Source organism: Zophobas morio, unplaced genomic scaffold (assembly GCF_036711695.1).
Source record: "Zophobas morio isolate AGI-343-1 ecotype UQ-CSIRO unplaced genomic scaffold, CSIRO_AGI_Zmor_V1 ptg000030l, whole genome shotgun sequence".
Lineage (NCBI taxonomy): Eukaryota > Metazoa > Arthropoda > Insecta > Coleoptera > Tenebrionidae > Zophobas > Zophobas morio.
In genome coordinates this window covers 12,244,023-12,264,391 of record NW_026972135.1, presented here as the reverse complement: position 1 = coordinate 12,264,391, position 20,369 = coordinate 12,244,023, and the positions used below count along the sequence as shown (strand labels likewise).

The following is a 20,369-nucleotide window of genomic DNA, read 5'->3' as shown; positions in this document are numbered from 1 at the left end:
GTACTTTATCATGTTTTAAGCAAACAGGCCAATTTTCACGTTGAAGTTTTTTATTGCTTTTTTTTATAAAATAAAAAAGTTAATTTTTGCCGTGAAGTTTTTTTTAATGCATTTTTTAAGATTTAGCCAGATTTTTATTTAAAGTCGCAGACTTTTAAAGATTTTGACCATGATTCCAGTGGATTCATATAGAAACCACTGACTTTGAGATTTTTCTAAAAAAAAATTAAAAAAAAAACACTTCAACGTCAAAATTGGCCTATTAAAAAATGATAAGTCACCTTATAAATTAAAAAAAAAAAGTGGGGTGAAACGTACCATTTTACTTACTAATTTGTCCCTTTTTTTGGTATTACATATTTAATTTTATAGGATTGCATACTCCTATATGTGTGGTTCATGAATCCGTGTCGAGTTTTCACCCTAGACATCCAGATTTTTGGAGAATAAATCAAAATTGTATAACATTTTACAACTTAACTTTGAAATTGTAAAACCAAACGAATAAAAAAACGATGAATAAAAAAATCATCACAATTGAGACAGGGTGGGTGGGCGGGGCTTATATTTTGTTTTTTTTTCTTAATATGTGTAGTCATCTTTTCACAACAAGAAACTGAAAACATGTTTAAAATGGTAAATTTGTACAGGGAAATATGGATTTTGCAATTACGCTCCGCCCCTCGGCTTATTACATTCATGTAAGTGTCAAATGTAAAAGTTAAAAATGACTGTCAAATATTTAGGTTAGAAACATCTAAAGGTTGCTTTACGCTATCTGACGACTGAATGACATTGACGTCTGAAATTTTTTGGCGGCAACTGTAGATATTTTCTGAAAATGTGGGAAGTACAGAACTGATTAGACTACAGACCAGTAAACAACTTGTTATTGGTGGGTTACGCTGAGTTATTTTAAGATTATCATGAAGGTGATAAGCCAGATAGAATCATCTTCAAAATTCCTGAAGAATGAGGTCACTTCTTTTTGCAGGATTATTAGAATCATATAAACCGATGACCATGGGTACAAAAACTCAAAGAAACAACCATTACTGAGCACACTGTTGAAATCAAACTCTAAAAGTGGCAGGGAATAGTTTAAGCAAACTGAAAATGAGGTCCCTATTACAACGAGTATGAAGAATAAAGAAACAATGAAAAGAAAATAGAAAGACGTTGAGATAAAAAGATTACCTAAGGAGAAAACTATAAACTCATTATTTCTTGTGTGGCCGGCAACCAACAATACAACAATTAGTTGAATACTTCTAGATTGGTTTGAAAATACAAAACTATGGAAAATGATCACCAGTTGAATTAATATCATCATAGGCTCCAAATGGGAGGTGAATTTTAAGTTTATTTCGTACTATGTATATGAATGGTGCATTTTCTCGCATCCAAATTATTTGCTCACAGCTTGAATTTGAACATTTATTCTCGAATTATTTTAATTTGGACCGTACGTGGTTTGTTTATGTGGGAATGATTCTCTGACGTAACGATTTCTTTGCTTTCCAATTTCAATAATTCATTTAAATATCATTAGAACTTCGGGAGTACAAATTCCAGCATAATGCGGTCACCTGAATGTCCACGCGGACAGCTTTCTGATTTCTTTTCAACTTTTCAAGTTCATCGGTCAGCTGCAACAATGGTAAACCTTTTTGATTACAAACTCCCGAGGGACCTACTTTTCGTGGAATGCGCTTGGCTTTGGCCTGGTAGTCTGCGAAGAAGTGGATGGTGCGGTCAATTATGTAACAGCCTTTGTCCCGCGAGCATGATTACGTGTGCAGCTTGGGAATTTTGCAACACAACGTAACGAAAACCGAGGAGAGCTCGATCGCCTTGATCAGAATCATCGATCCCGTAATCGTGATGTCCAGAGGCAATTTAATAACATACATATCATCTTCCATCTGTTCTAAAGGGAAGTCCACATTTTAGAGTTGTACCCTCACGACAGAAACCCCCACATCATACAAAATTATTTATTACTTATGATGAATATTACTTTTATATACACATAGCCTTATAATTATTGAGTATGGGAATGACGTAAGTATATGTACCTACTAATCGAAATCAATATAAAAAATAAATATAAAAAATAGCAAATATATCTACCCTATAAACAAGCGTCAGATCGATACAAAAAAAGTACCAAAGTAAAGTACTAAAAAAAACAGTCTCTTCAAATTACAATTTAGACTATACATACTTCTAACATAATAAACCGACAAAATTGAGTTATATACAAGTTGTTCGTTTTCTGTCTTTATCTTACGACGTTACAAGATATGCATGAGGAAAAAAACTGAACATCAAATTCTAAGCTACGTTGATATTTACACAGTTCACAGTATGCTCCCTACCGCCGACTCAATTTCGTTATCGTTAAGAGTCTGCGCCGGTATTTCACAATACTCCTCATCCACATCATCCTCAACCTTTTCCACGCACTCGTACTTGATCGACTGAATTGCCGAATCCAGTTCCTCGCGCTTACACCGATATCCGTTCCCGTCGACCACATTGGACGAAGTCGACTCGTCCTCCTCCGAGCTGCCGTCGCTCTTCGCGGAAAAACAACTGCCGCTCGAATCCTCGCTATTCGTACTCCCATACTCGATCTTAACTCCGTTGTCCGTCACCCCTTTCTCCCTCATCATGTTAGTCAGCATCTGCGCCTCGAGCGAGTTCTCCGATACTTCGCTCTCGCTCTCGTCCTCGTCGTCCTCCTCCTCCTCTTCCTCCTCTTCGTCGTCGTCGTCGTCGTCCTCGTCCGAGCTCGACTCCCCTTTATCCTTCGCTTCCACCACCGTCTCGGTCTCCGAGTCGCAACCCGACGAGCACTCCACCTGCTCGATCAAACTCTCGTAGTTAATCTCGTTCGTGCTCTCTTGGTAACCGTTTTCGTCTTTGTTTTCTTCTTTGGGAGGTTCTAGCAGGGTCCAGTCGAAGTTCTCGTGGATGGCCATGTGCAGTCGGAGCTTACTGCTAGCGTTGTGGTAACGTCCACAGATTCTGCAGATGAAGTTGGACCCGAAACCTTGACCGTGTAACAGCGTGGGGTGGGTTTGACGCAAGTGGGCTTGGAGGGCACTGTAGGAGTTGTTTGTTTTTAGGCAGATGCCACAAACGGTGGCTGCCACGCTTTTGTGGCAACGGATGTAGTGTTGCCACAGGTGTTTCTTGGCGGGCCAGGTCTTCAAGCAGATCTCGCAATACGAAGGGTCGTTACTATTGACGTACACCGTACGCTTGGAACTATTATGTTGGGGGTTGGGGGAGTAGTTTATCGCGCTCTCGGGATCGATCTCCTCTTTTTTAATATTATGACTCTCTGATGATTTCTTTTTGTTGTTTTTCACCGTCGAGGTACTCGTCGACGGTTTGTTCTCCTCGATTTTTTTTCCTAGGAGTCTCTTTTCCAGCAACGATATTTTCGAGTCCTTCATGTCTAGAAAGCCCGGATAGTCGTTCCTCTGCATGGATTCCTCTTCCAAATCGTCTTTGTCTTGCTCTCCGTAGCTTTGGTCGCTGTTCGAGTCCCTCTCGCTCTCGCTCTTGCAATTATTCTGCACTTGCATCGGCGGCGGCTGCAACTGCGTATTATTCTTAATCTCGCTTTTAATAACAGTAGCATTAGTATGCGCCGTGTTGTAGTGCGCTTGCAATTGCACCTCGTTGTCGAACACTTGCAAACAAGCTTTACACGCTTTGAAAATCCGCCCGTGCGACTTATTCAAATGATCGTACGTTTTCCACTTGGAACCGTAATTTTTCCCGCAAACCGGACACGACGTCAGCGGCGCCAACTCGTTCTTGTGCACCAACCTCACGTGTTCCCGCAATACGTGCTGCGTTTCGAACAACTTCAGACACACCCCGCAGCTCAAGCTCAAAATCTTCCTGTGCAAACTCAGGATATGCATTTTGAGTTTGATCTTACTAGGGAGCGCGTCTGCGCAAAACTGACACACGTAGGAGTCCATGTGGTCGCGCACGTGGTCGGCCATGTCCTTCTCGCTCCTGAGGATGTTGCCGCAGATGGTGCAGAACAAGCGACAACCCGGATGTTGGAAACGTATATGTGACACGATCTCGCACTTGCTTTGGACCTTCTGACCGCACATCTCGCACGCGTACTCGGAATGATAGTTGACTAAGTGTTTCGCGAGACTTTGTCGGTCTTTGAAGATGCGCGCGCACGACTTGCAGCGGGTAAGCAAATCTTTCTGCAAACGCGGCCGGCAGTTCTTTTTGTGCTTTTTAAGGAGCGTCTTTTTGTGGAAACCTTTCGTGCACTTCGGACACTTGAATTCGCCTTCGTTCGCTGGAGGCGTGTAATTCGTTATGATGTTAGTGTATAGGTCACTGGACGAGTCTATCTCCTTCGGGGCACAAAGTGGTTCCTGTTTGACGTATTCCTGGTCCGATAACCGGTTATTCGAGTTGTCGTCGATCTCCGACGACGGCTTCTTCTCCTGCTCGAGCATCTCCTGCCTCATGAAACTCTGCTTGACCGATTGAAAGTCGAAGCCTTGGAACTTCTGCGACATGAAGTCCTCCGACGAGTTCTCTAATAAAGACAACGGCTCGGTTTTCGGTTTGCAGGTGGTCTTAGTGCTGTGGATTTTGTTGAAATGCTGGGCGAGGTGATACTTCGACGCGCTCGTTTTATAACACAATTGACACGTAATACTCGGATGGCCTTTATGTAATCGGTTCACGTGTTTCCACAAGTGCGAATTCCGCCCGTAGAACTTATTACATAGATCACAATGGAAAATCGAATGTTGACTTCTTCTGTGCGTACTGAAGTCCTTGAACGATTCGAAATCGTCTAGACCGCACTCACTGCACGATAAACTTTTCGATGTCGGCGATGAGCCGCCCGATTCGTAATTGTCGTTCATTTCGATGTAGTCGGCCGGATCGAACATTTTCGATTGTTTTTTGCAGGCGTCGAGCAGGAAGTCGTGTACTAGTATGTGGTTTTCGAGGGACTTCGAGTTGTCGTCGCCGTAGCGACATATCTGACAGATGTACTTGGTAACTGCCTGGTGCTGTTGGACGCAGAGTTCGACGTGACTTTGGAGGTTGACTAATGTGGAGGCTTGGTACAGACACATTCCACACAAGAGAGACGACTGTTCGGCATGTTTGATCCGGAGGTGGGTGAAGAGGTCCGGACGGGCGGTGAACATGGCAGGACAGAGAGGGCACACGAAACTGGGGAGGAGTGTTGGGGGCTCCTCGGAGATCTGTTGCTCGTTTTGGGGCTGATTGTCATCTACAAACATAATAAATATTATTGTATCAATAATACAGGGTGATTACGTAATCCCCTCGCACATCTTATTATAAACATAATGGCCTACATATTTTTAGACATTTACATTCTTAGAATCCAGTCGACCAATGGCTATTTTCATGTTTTGTCGACGTTTCATGACCCCTAGAGTACAAAAAAGGCAGATAATCCCTGATACTACTAGACATAAAGATCATGTAGATGGTAACACGCTAACTAAAATTTGTCTGATCATTCCACCAAAAATTTGGTGACGTCCCTTTAATATTTTTTAGTAAACGCCATCTAAACATGCTCTTGTACTTGCGGTTTATGAATCCGCCTTGAGTTTTTTTTTTTACCTGAGGCATCCAAATTTTCGCAAAAAAATCCAGATTGTATAAATAAATGGCACGGGAATCATGATTATCTCGATGGCAGAACAACAGCGTCCCTGAGACTTGTCACGCGAAGGTCCCGCGTTCGATTTTTTTTAAATTATAAAGGATTTGTCGGACCGTGCTTCAGGACCAAGGGAAGTTCTATCTGAATAAACTTAGACCAATTTTTTTAATTAATGTTTAATAGTTAATAATTTGATTTTTAGTTAAATAAAAGTATCCAACTTATATTGCACAGATGGGAAACCGTCTAAAATTAAAGGCAAATTATGACACCACAGATCCCAAATCCCACAGGTCAAAACAGTAATTAACAACTCTTGACATAAAACTAATTATCTAGTTTTAATGAGAGACAAGAAAATTATGTATAATAGTCGATGCATGACTTTGGCCAATTATCGATATATTCCATGTATTAATAACACTGTCATCAATTTTAAGACCATTCTGTAGATTAGTCTACCGGAAATTCTAGTAGTATTAGGAATTGGGTTTCGCAATGTTACCAATACATTTTTTCCGAAAAAATAACTAGCTCAAAATCTTAATTAACGAAAATGGTCTATTTTGCGTAATAAAGAATTTAATGTACCTTGAAGGTGTGATATGGTACGTTCCTGTTAACCTTGAGGGGTTTTAAAGTATTCGTTATTAGTAAGACATATTCGACGAAGTTTTAGTATGTATAATACGAAAAGCAGGCGGAACATGACGCAAACTTTGATTTACTATCAAATTCACTGAATTCAAAGGTCGAAATATAACAAATTCCATTATTGTTTTGTCATAGATTTAAAAATGAAAATCAGTGTGTAATTAACGCAAATAACGCATTAACTTGCGACTACATGGAATAATTCACTATTTCTGCTAAAAATATGTTCCAACTTTTCGTCTAATATTACAAGATGATTATAAAAAATCGCACATAAAAAATGTGCCACTCCAGTTTTAATAAGAATTTGCCGTCTCCTTGAGGTACGTAGCAAATCTATTATTACAAGAGATGTTATGGTTGACATTGGTGACAAGCGACGAGTAGTCGCAATCATCACAACGAGGCGGCAAAATTCACGTAATTTCAAAGCCACCTTGATTTAAGATCTTTTACAATCAACTATAAAAAAAAATCTTCACAATTGTTTCAGTCATTGCAATTTCTGTTTTTCAATATTATTTTGTTAATTTGAAACATGAAAAATAACACAACAGTTGTATTATGATTTTGGCCGTAAGAAAAACAACGGGTTGACCCATAGCCACTCATAGCTCTCACGTTATATCTGGACATTGATTAAATACATACAGATTGACCTATGCTATTGTTTGGAGCAAACAGGTCCAAGCCGGCGAATAAAAGATGGCGCACCAACTTTTGGTCGTCAAACGCCGGCGAATAGCTTGGACCCCAATCATGCGCATAGGCAACCCCCACAACATCAACAAAACGATTCTTAAATCTACCACTCGATAGGGGCGACGAAAAAAAATTGTAAGAATCTCATAGTAAGCATTAAGATAATTTACAACGTTGCCAGATGAGTCGTTATTTCTAGTTAATTAGAATTTATTTCGTTTAGAAGTTTCTGATAAATAAATAGGATTATTATAATGAATAAATAATACAAACAAATTATTACTTGTTGTTTTAAATACTTGTTAGTGCTATTGAAAACGTAAAAATAAATGTAAATAACACATTGGTGAACTCGCTTTTGTTACTAATAAATACAAAGGAAAATTATTTTAAATGCGTTTTCTCAACATTTACAAATTATAATTTGTGTTAAAAAAAGATTATTTGTGGTTTTAAGGTTTACTTACATAATTTACTTATCTACAATGAATGTTTTTAATACATAGCACACGTTCTTGATATTATTTATTTTTATTTCAAATAATAATCGTGTTTTCTTTAGTTTTAACCAAGAAAGTTTTTCGCTTTTTATCTACACGTAACATACTTTTATAGATTGAAAAACTGTATTCCACGTCGCAGGACGTTACAGGACAATATTTAAATAAATAAGCTTTTCCAAAAAGAAGTAGTTTTTATGTGTTTTAAAATTCACTCTTTGATCTCCGGACTTTCGGCCTTTTGGTGTTTCACTTCGACACAAGAACTATCTCAAAGAAAACATATTTACAAACTCTTCAAATTTTTCATTGAATAGACAGACTGTTCTAGGAAACTTTACTAAATCTCTTCGAACTACTGAAAGATCGCTGGTCTCATTGATACTTCCTACCTACTCAGTTCTCACCTGCCCCTACTTAAGAGTGAAGCGAAAAATTTTTCAGCAATAACAATTAAATGCAAAGAATGTAAATAAAGTGAATGCGGTAGTACATACGTATGCGTAATATGCCGTTAGGTATTAGGTATTTTGCAAAATAAAATTTACGTCATTGAAAACAGCAATAACATTAAAAAATCAATTATATCAAATTATTAAAAATCACAAGAAACAATATGTGCAATATAAATTTGGTCGACTCTTTAATGAAAATGGGGATAGCCTTCTGAGATAACCACCACATCATCCGAATTTAAATCCTATTGAAATGATATGGGCTACAGTAAAAAATAAGGTTGCTAAAGAAAACACAACATTTAAATTAAACGATGTGTGAAAGTTGGCAGAAGAAGAGTTTTCTCTACTTACAACGCAAGACTGGATAAAACGTTGTAGTCACGTGATAACTGAAGAACTTATCATTAATTTAAAAGATAACGCTGATGATGGTAGTGATTTTGATGATAACGATTTTTATAATCAAATAAACGTTGATATCTTTATATGATTTGATGTCTATAAACATGTAATTCAGAATTATGTAAGAGTACTCGCTGCTATATTATGAGAACCACGCCACTTGAATCTCTGCGACCCGATTGCGTGATTACAGAAAATTTTGATTCGAAACGAGAACTCTTTGAGATATTTAAATCCATACACTAGATTGATTTTTTGACAAAAATAAATCTGTATTTAATAAATTTATTTGGACGGATGTTTGTATGTTTCCATATCTGATACAAAAACGAATGTTCCAAAAGTTTTGCGGTTATTAAAGAGCCTGCCAACGTCAGAATGATAAAAACACTGTCCAACCAATTGGAAACAACACCTTAGCGAAGATACTTCACGCGGCTGCTTCTTTCTAGCTGAACCTCAAACATATACAGGACACTGTTTGAGGCGATCATCAGCAACCCTTCAAGCAACTCCATATACGAATGTTCGAAATCTGCATTAGCACATGACATGACTGAATTTATCTTGGACCTTTCTTTCTCGATCAAATGATTATTATTATTGTTTTTATATTAATTATTAGATGTCGTCTCTAGTTGTTTATAAATGAAAATATCATACACCCCAAATAACGCATAGTCTATATAATATCTACACATAGCTTCCTTTCCTTCTGAAGCACAACCAACACCGCAAGTAAGTTGCAATCAATGAAAAACCTCAAGTTGGCATTGGACGAGGACGCTATCTTTCTCATGAGCTACCAGCTATAATAAGGAACAAGAAAGACAGATAATTCCAACGCCAACTAATAATTTTTATTGATTACAAGCTATAACATGATGTATTTGCCAATTTGCCTTTCAATGAATACATAAATTTTAGTTACCTTGTAATCTCAACCTGTGTTCGCATTTTTTATTAATCTAAATGTCATTCACGATGGATTGAGCTTTTCAAGATCAAATAACTTTTTTTTGGCGTTTTAATGTTGTCTTGGAAAATTTTGTTGTCGTGTAATGTCACTAAAGTACGGATATAATGACATTAGAATTGCAGAATTGCGAGTTTTTGGATTTTTTACATCTGAATTTATATGTGAAAGGTAATGTTTTAAGCCTATTCTATCTGTCTATTGTATTCAAGACTCCGGACGTCCAAAAAGAAGGTAAATATTTTAACTGCTTCCACTTTTAGAGTAAGTAAACAGACTAAAAAAATACAGCAAATAAATGAGACGAAATTATAGATGATTTTTTTTTCTTTTAGTCGGTTATGATTATGAAGAAGACTTTGACTCTGATCCACTTTTTCTTTCATCTACTCAAAAACTGATACATCGGATGATTGAAGATTGAAACAAACCAAGAAACACTAGCACCAGCAAAGGTAGAGAAATTAAGTAAGGAGGGAAGACAGAGAAATGCCATGTTAAATTCACCAATGATTAAAGAGCAGCATATTTGGATGACGGTAACAATTTACAAGTCAATGATGAATACTTAAAAGAAAAAATTGAAAAACAAAATAATACTAATGGTAAGGAAAATACTTCAGAACAACCACTGATTTAGTTACTAGAACAATTACTTCAAAAAACTAATGAACAATGAACAGGAATAAATATAGGCAAAATAGCAAAAGAATTTACCATTGCAAAAATTTAATGGAAAAAATTCAAACGCGAATCAATGGATAAGTAGTTTTGAAAAAGAATGTGAAAGATTCAATATAATAGAAAATGAGAAAAAAATCGAGATTTTAAAATCATTCATGGACAAAGGTGCTACCGATTGGTACAGCAATACACTCTTGAAACTTACTATTAATGCAAAATGGGAAGATTGAAAAAAAAACTTGTATGATACATTTTCTAGTAAAGGTTGGTCTTCACTAAGATATGCAATGTCATTTAAATATCAAACCGGCTCCATGCTTGAATACGCGCTAAAAAAAGAAAAACTTTTATTAGAAGTAAGAAAGTCCATTGATGATGGAACACTGATAGATTTAATCGCTATTGGCTTGCCAAATTTCGTAGCTGATAGAATTGACAGAGTGAAACTAAAGAAAACTGAAGACCTATATAATGAAATAGGTAAATTGGAACATTTAGCTTCTAAGAAAAATTTAGAAACAAAAAAATATAGTCAATATCAAAGACAAAAGCGAAAAGATACCTTGTGAAATCTGTGAAAATAAAAACAAAAGTATTATATTTCATCCTGAAACCGAATGCTGGTTCAAAGATAGAAAAAACGGTGAAGGAAAAACAAAACACGTAAACAATTCTATATTAGAAGTAGAACTGAGTAATAAGAATCCAAAAACTAATAGTTCCACCAATAATTAGACTCAAGGTAAAACTAAACGACATCTTAGAAGTATCTGCTATTTATGACACAAGCTCAAATGTCTCATTGATAAATTCAAAACTAATACCTTTGAAACCAAGAAAGGACAATACGATGCAAAAGATTAACTTGAAGACAATTAATTAATGGTGTACATAAATCAGATGGAGTGATAACATTAAAAGTAAAAATAATAAAGATAGAAGAAAAGATAGACGTATTCATAATAAATAATTAAAATTTTAAACATGACTTTCTAGTTGGATTAGATTGTATAAAAAAATTCAAACTGATACAAAATTCAAACTGGAAATAAAACAGAAAACTAATGGTTTCGAAGAAAAACAAGAAAGATATCAAATAAATTTCAATGAACATGTAGATCAAGAAAACTTTGAAATCTTGACAAATCACTTGAACCATCATGAAGAAAAAATGATAAAAAATCATATAGAGAAATATAAAAATATATGTATTTGCAAAAGACAAATACGATATAGGGACAGTAAAGGATTACGAAGCCAGAATAGATCTCATAGTAGATAAATATTGCAGTAAGAAAGCATATTGATGCACAATTGAAGACAAAAAAGAAATAGAGGAACAAATTTCTAAACTACTCAAAAGAGATTTAATCGAAGAATCATACAGCCCTTTTGCAGCCCCAGTAACACTAGCTTATAAAAAAGATGAAAACAAAAAATCAAGATTATGTATAGATTTCAGAGACCTGAATAAGGTAATAGTTCCCCAATCACAACCTTGTCCATTAATCGAAGATCTAGTAATAAAAACAAGAAATTGCAGATACTTTTCGAAACTTGACATAAACTCAGCGTTTTGATCCATTCCTTTAAGGGTAGAAGAGAGACGAACAACTGGATTTGTAACCCAAGAAGGTCACTTTCAATGGGCCTGTCTACCATTTGGACTAATAACGTCACCAGCTATATTTCAAAGAATATTAAGTAACATAATAAGAAAACATAAATTATCAGATTTTGCAGTCAACTATATAGACGACATACTGATTTTTTCAAAAACCTTCGAAGAACACATTAATCATTTGTCGCAATTACTAGAAGCAATAATGAATGAAGGTTTCCGATTACAACTTTCTAAATGTACCTTTCCCTTGGATCCCGTACAATATTATTAGGACATGTAACAGGATACAATTCAATTTCTCCCCCAAAGGATAATTTGATTTCAATACGAAATTTTCCGGTTCCAAGAAATCAGAAAAGATATATTTTTATAATGAAAATGTACCGAAAATTTCTATTATTCTGGAACCACTACATAATTTATTAAGAAAAGGTCAAAAATTCAGCTCTTAGCTATTTTTGATCTGGAATTACCAATACACATTTACACAAATGTGCCAACTCTCTCTCGCCAACTAAAACACCAGACATACTCGACGAAGAGCCGTCAATTTTTTTTTACCCAATCGCGTTTTCAAGGAGTGGAATTCTTTACAACCTACCCTAGTCGCCGCACCCACTACAAGCATCTTCAAAAAGGGAATCAACTCTGTTACTTTAAATTAGTTAACTTTAAAATTTAGTTTAATTTGTATAGAGTACCCATAGGATTTTTTTTCCTCTACTCTGTAATTTCTCTGTTAAATAAAAAAAAAAATGCAAGCTTACAAGGTACACACAGCTGTGATGAAACAACCACAACTAAATAATAATTCGGAAATAGAAAAACCAGTAGCATACTTCTCCAAGAAACTTATTGAATCTCAGAAAAGAAAGAAAGCTATTTACCTAGAATGCCTAGCAATAAAAAAAGCAGTACAGTATTGGCAACACTTGCTCATAGAAAAACACTTCAAAGGGTTTTCGGATCATAAGCCGCTAGAAAATAGTATATTATTAGCCAAGGTTGCAGAGCCAAGCATTCTAGACCGAGCGCAAATTAGAACCCGAGACGCGCAGCGTCGAGGGCTCTAAGGGCGAGGTCTAGAAGTGGCTTTGCAACCGTGATTAATATACTATTTTTTTCACTAGTAGAAACCATAAGACAATAAACTGAAAAATAAACGTTCAATTTTTTGACACAACATGATTTTGTTTTGATTTCTAATCAAACTTAATCTAAATCTTCAACACAAAGAAAACCGTTTATATTTGTCGCTAAGTTAATCATTTTATCTTGTACAGTCTGTTAAAAGATAACACCCCTTTAATGATAGTAATCGTATTCTGTAAATGCAAATCTTGTTAAATTTTATCGTAACCCCTGTTAAAATTTCCTGTTAAAGTTATAATTTAAAGGGAAGTTATGACATGCCTTCATAATATAACTGTCATGTCAAGTTTTAAAAATGGCTGCAGTACCAGGATTGTTGTTAATACAAAACGAAGAAAGACGACAAAGGTACCACATCTAATACTATGATTTTACTTAACAAACTACGAAAATTATTTTAGACGACAATTTCGTCTTGCTAGGCGTCGCTTACGAGATGCTGCAAATCCTTTCGACCTTCCAAATTTTTCTTTTCTAAAACTTTTCAGATTAAGTAAAGGCGCTGCAAGATATCTTATAAACACACTAGCACCCCAAATGAATAATGTCTTGCGACAGACAGGTATCTCAAATTATCTTAAAATTCTACCTATACTCTCTTCATTTCTTTGGCCATGGTAGCTATCAGTTAGATATTGGTTATGGAGGAAATTTTAGTATTAGTCAACCGTCCGTAAGTCGCTGTTTGTTGCAAATAACAAATATCATAAATGAAAATCTTTTAAATACCTGGATAAAGTTTCCTGTTATCGTCCAAAAAATAAATTACAAGAAGCAAATTTTTTTTGAAAAATATCAGTTTCCTTGTAAAGGTCTCATGCAAAAACAAATATTATACCCATCAACTTAAGACAATTTCTTCCTGATTTTAGATGCTATTGGTGCAATTGATAGCACGCACGTTGCAATGTTACCCCTCAAGTTAATCATCCTGTCCATCCAGCAACACCGTATTTAAATCGAAAGGGGTTTTATAGCATAAATGTTCAAATTATAGTAGATGCTCATTTAGAAATTTTAAATATGAATGGTCGTTATCTGGGAAGTGTACATGATTCCGCTATATGGATGATGTCTAATGTAAACAGGCATCTAAGAAACAAATATTTAAATGAAAACATCGACTAGCATCTTATAGACGACGAAGGATATGGGCCCTTGGCTGATGGTACAATATCCGGGACAAATTAATCCAATTGAACCTCAAGGAATATTAATCAAAGATTACGTAGGAGCAGAAATTGTGTGGAAGTACTGAATGGAAGGCTTTCGATGCACCTTAAAAGACTGAACGTTATACTACAACCCCATTAAAGTTGCAAAAATTATTTATTATTTATTCGATAGTCTCAATATTTCCAAGTTTTCAAATAATTGAACAACAAAGATGGAAGTCTAGCATTTAGTACGATAGAAAATGATAGATATTGAAACTCGATCTGACAACCTTGTATATTTTAACACCCCTGTTATAAATTGCAAATTTAACCAGATATGTTAAAAATGGTGATAAAGAATACCGATTGCGGTTATTTTTTTAACGTTCATGTTATAATTTAACTTTTAACAAGGGTGTTAATTTTAACATAAAATTTACAGAATAGGCCTCACCATCTACCAACTACCATGCGTATACTCAAGTAATGTTTGTAGCACACATTTGTTCATTTTTTAAGAAATAATCACATCAAACATTTCGTACATAACCTCAATTTTTCTTTTTGAACCGGTGGTCGCAAAAGTTCAATTTGCTACCACTAAATGAGTCGACATTTGCATGCGTCCAGGCTGCTAGTGAAAAAAAATAATATTAAAGCTAGAACGGACGAAGAATTAGGGGATCTCAGTTTCTACTTATCACAATATGACATGGAAATAATATACCGCCCAGGTAGAGATAACTTGGAAGCAGACTGCTTAAGCAGAAACCCAGTACTGTAGCCTCAAGAAGACGAAGACGATAAATTAAAAATTGTCAATCTAATAAAAATAGAGGATATCATACAAGACCAAGAGGGTAACGAAAATTTAACAAATAATAAAAATAATCTAATATTTGAAGATAATATATATTATAGAAAAGAAAGGAAGAAGAAGAAAATTGTATTATCAGAAGAGTTTTGTAAAAAACTTATAAAAAATATCCATAAGGAATTTTGTCACATAGACATAAAACAAATGCAAAGCAAAATACTACCTTACTATACGGCAGAAGATATATCAAAAAATATCGAAAAAGCTTGCAAAAATTGCGAAATTCGCATACAAAATAAATCAAAAAGACATAGTAAAATTGGTCTAATGTCACATCTCGATCCCACAAAAAAGGGTTTGAAGTGGTTTCCATAGATACAATCGGTGGATTCGGTGGTTGACGATCCACTAAAAAATACTTACACCTTCTAGTAAATCATTTTACTAGATTTACATACATAGTAACATCAAAGACACAAAGCGCGAGGAATTTTATTAAACTGACAAAAAATGTGCTAAGAAATCATAAGAACGAAATACTTTTAACTGACCAATACCCAGGCATAAATTCTAAAGATTTCAAAAATTTCCTAGAAGAAAAAAATATCACAATGATCTTTACAGTAGTTAACGCACCATTCTCGAATGGTTTGAATGAAAGATTCAATCAAACTTTAGTAAATAAAACTAGATGTGTAATAAATGAAGAAAAAAAGAACAAATGTGCATCGACAAGCATAGCACATAACTGTGTAAATAAATACAATAAAACCGAGCATACAATAACAGGGTTTAGTCCAAAATATTTATTACTAGGTAAAGATACATCAGTATTACCAGAGGAATTGAAAAAGAAGAAAGATAGTAATGATCTAGAGGATGATAGAGCAATTACCTTTGAAAACAGTAAAAAAAATCATGACTACAATAAAAAACTGTATGACAAAAATAGGATAGATTATAACTTCAAGGTTGGAGAACTAGTGTATGTTGAAAATGGTAACCGACTGAACCGGAAAAAATTAGAAGTATTAAGAATTGGACCTTACAAAATCCTAAGGAAAATATCAAATTGTATATACGAAATAAATACCATACATAGAAAATCAGAATCAAATTTATTTCATATCTCCAAACTCATGCCTGCTCCAAGTACTTCAAAAGGAGGAACCACCACAGGCACTTAGCTATTAACTGCTTTTGCTTATGTATTATAATTTGTACCAAAGCTTTTGTACCAAAATTTTTATCTTAGGGGGGAGATGTAAGGATAAGGATTAAGTATTTTCACTTATAATACCATGAGTAGTCAAAGTTATGTCGAATATTTTTGCGGTGGTGTCACGAATGGGCATTACGCTTGGATTTAAATACCACGAGTGCGAAGCACGAGTGGTATTTCCAAGCGAAATGCCCATGAGTGGAACAATCGCAAAAATATACGACTTAACTTTGACTACGCATGGTATTCGAGGGACTATTCCATGAATCAACAATTTTTCAGATCAAAATTCAACCAAAAAGTAAGAAAAATTAAGTTACACATGCCTTCATTTCCATATCAACCGAGATAATAAACATTTTTTTTTAATAAAACTTCCGTGACATTTGATGCAGTTTTTGATGTTATTCTGTGATTTCAACATGCAAATGCAAGAAAAGAGATTTGGGTCAAAATCAGAAGAAGAAATAGATGCCGAGATATCCAAAAGCACACCATGGAACACAAAAAAATCACGCGCCTTATAACAAGTAGTAAATGGTTGACGAAAAATAAAGACAACCCCAACCTCTGCCCCGTTAGGTATTTTTCTTTCCCATTTTATGTCGTGTATTAAACTGTTCCATTTTATAGGCTGTATCATCTACTAATGATGAAATGAGAAAATAACATAAACACTGACAGAATGTTCTTAACACCCAATCCTTTTTGGAACAAAATTCAAAATGCAGTGTGGTACAAAAATAGTCCCGTTGGAGTTAATGAAATTGGTAAATGGGTAAAGTCGTTAACAATAGTGACTGGTTTAGATATTAAAAGAAGGAAAATATCAAATAATTCTGTGCGCTCATCAGCGGTGTCTGCTTTGGCTAAAGCTGGAGTCGAAGAACAGCAGTTGATGAAAATCACAGGACACCAGAACGTTCACTCAATTAAACCATATTTGCAACTTGACGATGAACATCACAAATCAATTATTAATAAAATACGAAATAATTCAGTTAATCAAGTAAACAATACTGTAAATGATAAAACTATAAGTGGAGCTTCTTGTTTATTACAAAACTGTACGAATGTAACCTTTTCAAATTGTACATTTAATGTCACTGACAAATAAATAAATTAATTTGTCATCGACTTTCTTTTGTTAAAAATTGTCAGTTGAATACCTTCCTGGGAAGATATATCCGGTACAACACATTATAACCATACTAACGCCCACACAAAGTACAATTTTTATTGGCTCTTTTTAACCAATTGACAGATGAATGGAATAGTCACTGTTATTGGATCTAACGCGTTGTGATTTTATGTAATAACGTAAAATATTGTGAATAATAACATTGAATGTTGTTTCTTTGTTGTTTACAGGTAGGATTAGTAATTAGATTAAGTACTTTAATAACAAAACTTTGTTGTTTACAGAGAAACAATTCAAGTTTTATTCCCTTTTAAAGATAAGAAAGAAAAACGGAAATAATCTCAATTACATATTTATTTTTGTTTCAATTCTTACCGAAAAAATCTTGCCAAGTTTATCACGCAAAAAGGATTGTTCGGATTGCAATTCTCCGCTACATTTAATTAATTGCGCTAATTAGCGCAATTTTCATTTGTAGCGACAACAAAGTCTTCTTTTTCTGTCCGTCATTTTGTTATACTATTTGAAATTTTGGAATTTGAATGAACGAAACATGTATAAGAATTGAAATGATAGCAAATTACTTGTTCATTTTGAAAACTGTCGAAATGACAAAAAGTCAATGTGAAGGTCAGGGTGTTAAACATAACAACTGAAACTCCCTAAATGATCTCCTGCAAGCAACCAACATAATTACGAATTTGAGAGATTCAATCCATCGTGTTTTAGTTTTACACGATTTTTTTAACACATTCCAAACAACCAAAGCTAACAATCAGAGTCAATTAATACACCATAAGCAAAGGAAAGTGCGATGCTGTACGAGTAAAGTGAAATTTACTTACCAATATTTTGAAATGACGTCATCAATTTTTTTCTATGGCTGGCATTTTAAATGTTAATTATAATTTTAAAGCACACCCAAATTTTTACATTAGCGTTTGGCAATATAGGAGATCTCAGTACAATAAAATGACCAACAGACAAGAGACAAATGAAATGAAGGAAATACGCGTTTTTATATTCTACAAGCTGTGAAACTCCCGACACTGAAAAAGCTCTTTCGTTGCATAGCAATACGATTATTAATCGTCCCAAAAATAATGCAACTATTTCAGACAAAAAATTTGTCTCGTGTAATTAGATAGAACTTCCCGCGCCCCTTAAGTATAATCAAACAAATCCACTTTTTTTATATATAAAAAAAATAGATAATATCTATCATAATGCCAACCATCTGTGGCAACGAGCACTTCTTGAATGGTTGAACGGTCCTCTTAGATTAGCATAAAATATCATCATTCAATTTGTATATTTTCTTTGCGCAAATCTGGATGCACAGTGTAAAAAATTAAGGCAGATTCAAAAACCACAAATACAGGAGCGTTGTTGTAGAAAACTTCGCTACCATTTACCATGCAAAATTTTGTGGTGATGTTATTAAACTGTCGGCGGGGATGACTAAACAAACTTTGGTGACCGTTTTACAATGACACGATATTCCTATGCATTAAAGTCTCACAACAATCGGTATGGTAGTTATTTTTTCAGATTTCAAGGGTCACGAAACGTCGAGAAGCAAACCAAATTCTTCATGTATCTGGATAAGTATTGATGCGATTTTAATTGTTAAAAATTGCACAAATAGTGTCATTTTACCATTTTTATGGACAATCGATTAAAAAATTCTAAAGCTTTTTTTATATTCCGCTAGCAGTTTTTCCAAATCTAATGATTAAACCTTCAATACACAATAACTCAAGGTAGTGTCGTGACTAATGGCCTGATTCATTGTACTAATAAAATATTAACCACACTTCATGAAACATTTTTAGCTCCGCCCCTTTCCCGCCCAAGCTCCGCCCCCACTCACCTAAAGAATCGTTCTTCCTCAGATCGGAAATCTTGAGTAAATTGGGTAACTTTTTCTTTTTGTCGTTGGCGGCGTCGTCCGCCAAAGCCGCAATATGCGCCATATCAATTCCATGCGTTTCAAAAACGTGACTAGCCAACATGGACGGCCCCGAAAACTGATCATCACATAATAAGCACACTTGTGGTAAAGTCCCAATGTCCTTGGTCAGCAGCGGCGTCCTCTGATTGGTCCCACTTTCCCCCTCCAGTCCGGCGAAGCTGAAGTTCGGTACCTCGACCGCCGGCGCCTTCAATTCGAATTTCTTCGGCTGCTTGTTCTTCCGCCTATCAATCTTACAAATTTTCGGTAGACTAGACTCAATCACTTGTGAATTTTTCCGTTTGCGGTTCTTCCTTTGGGTTATTTCGCTGATCAGGTAGTTTTCGGCATCATCAAAGTATTTACGTCCAAAGTTGTTTTTGGTTGTGATGAGGCTATCAAGCAAGCTGGCTGCACGAACAGGCTCCTCGGGCTCCGAGTTTGTGTCAGATTCGATGTCATAGTCGACGAGCTTTATGAGGTTAGGTTTAGGAAAGTCATAGTGGAATTCTTCACTTTCTTTAAGGAGGAGATCAAGATAGTTGATGGTTTGAGTATTTTTTTCTTGTTTATCGGAAAGCGAGTCTGTGCAGCAGCTCTTGTCGTAGCGGCGCTTCGACTTCAAACACGACTCGGTTATGTCATACTGTGCTTCGAGGATGATGATGTTCTGCAAGCAGTTCTTGATGAAGGCGTAGAAGCTGCTAATGCTGTCGGAACAGTCCCCGCAGATCGTGTCGGGGAGGAGGGAATGGGGAGTTACCTACAACAACAAATAAGAACAAAAACGACAACACTAACAAAGACTCACGATTATGGGGAGGCATGTCTCTATTCTGTGCTTGAGGCCCTCGGTCCTGAATATGTCCACGTAGTTTTGGCTAAGTTTCCCGCATATTCGACACAGTTTCGTCTCCATTTTTCCGCATATCGAACGCGAAAATGCCCCCAAAGCAACCCCCGAAATGGTGGCGGTCTGGATGGCGGCACAACCTCCCCACCGTCACGGGGGCCGCGTCTCAAAGGTCTACGGAGGTTTCCATGCGTGATTTGTGTCACGATTCGAGTTAGAACACTCCGGAAACACACGCTTTCACAAAAATCTCAAATTCAATCACAAACACAACGACGCCATTGCAGATTCTGATGTGACAGGTGGCCGTGAGGGGGCGCTTCGTTGAGGATTTTCCAAAATTTCCAACCACAGCGGCGAAAC

At 35.7% G+C, this 20,369-nt stretch overlaps 1 protein-coding gene across 1 annotated transcript; it reads right to left on the bottom strand.

Annotated features, from left to right (window-relative positions):
• Positions 1 to 2,031: 2,031 nt before the first annotated feature.
• On the bottom strand, positions 2,032 to 20,312 carry LOC135138868 (zinc finger protein Xfin-like). The gene is made up of 3 exons (XM_064068896.1): positions 19,965 to 20,312; positions 19,073 to 19,916; positions 2,032 to 5,305 (listed from the first exon to the last, which is right to left on the bottom strand). Exons 1-3 carry the CDS (start codon positions 20,070 to 20,072, stop codon positions 2,364 to 2,366), a joined length of 3,894 nt encoding a protein of 1,297 aa, XP_063924966.1. The 5' UTR covers positions 20,073 to 20,312; the 3' UTR covers positions 2,032 to 2,363.
• Between the last annotated feature and the right edge of the window lie 57 nt (positions 20,313 to 20,369).

Excerpts from the sequence above, each read along its gene's own strand:
- LOC135138868 (XM_064068896.1), bottom strand. The coding sequence starts at position 20,072 with ATGGAGACGAAACTGTGTCGAATATGCGGGAAACTTAGCCAAAACTAC. Across the intron at positions 19,917-19,964 it reads AGACATGCCTCCCCATAATC|GTAACTCCCCATTCCCTCCT; the intron begins GTGAGTCTTTGT and ends TTGTTGTTGTAG. Across the intron at positions 5,306-19,072 it reads GAGGAAGAACGATTCTTTAG|ATGACAATCAGCCCCAAAAC; the intron begins GTGAGTGGGGGC and ends TTATGTTTGTAG.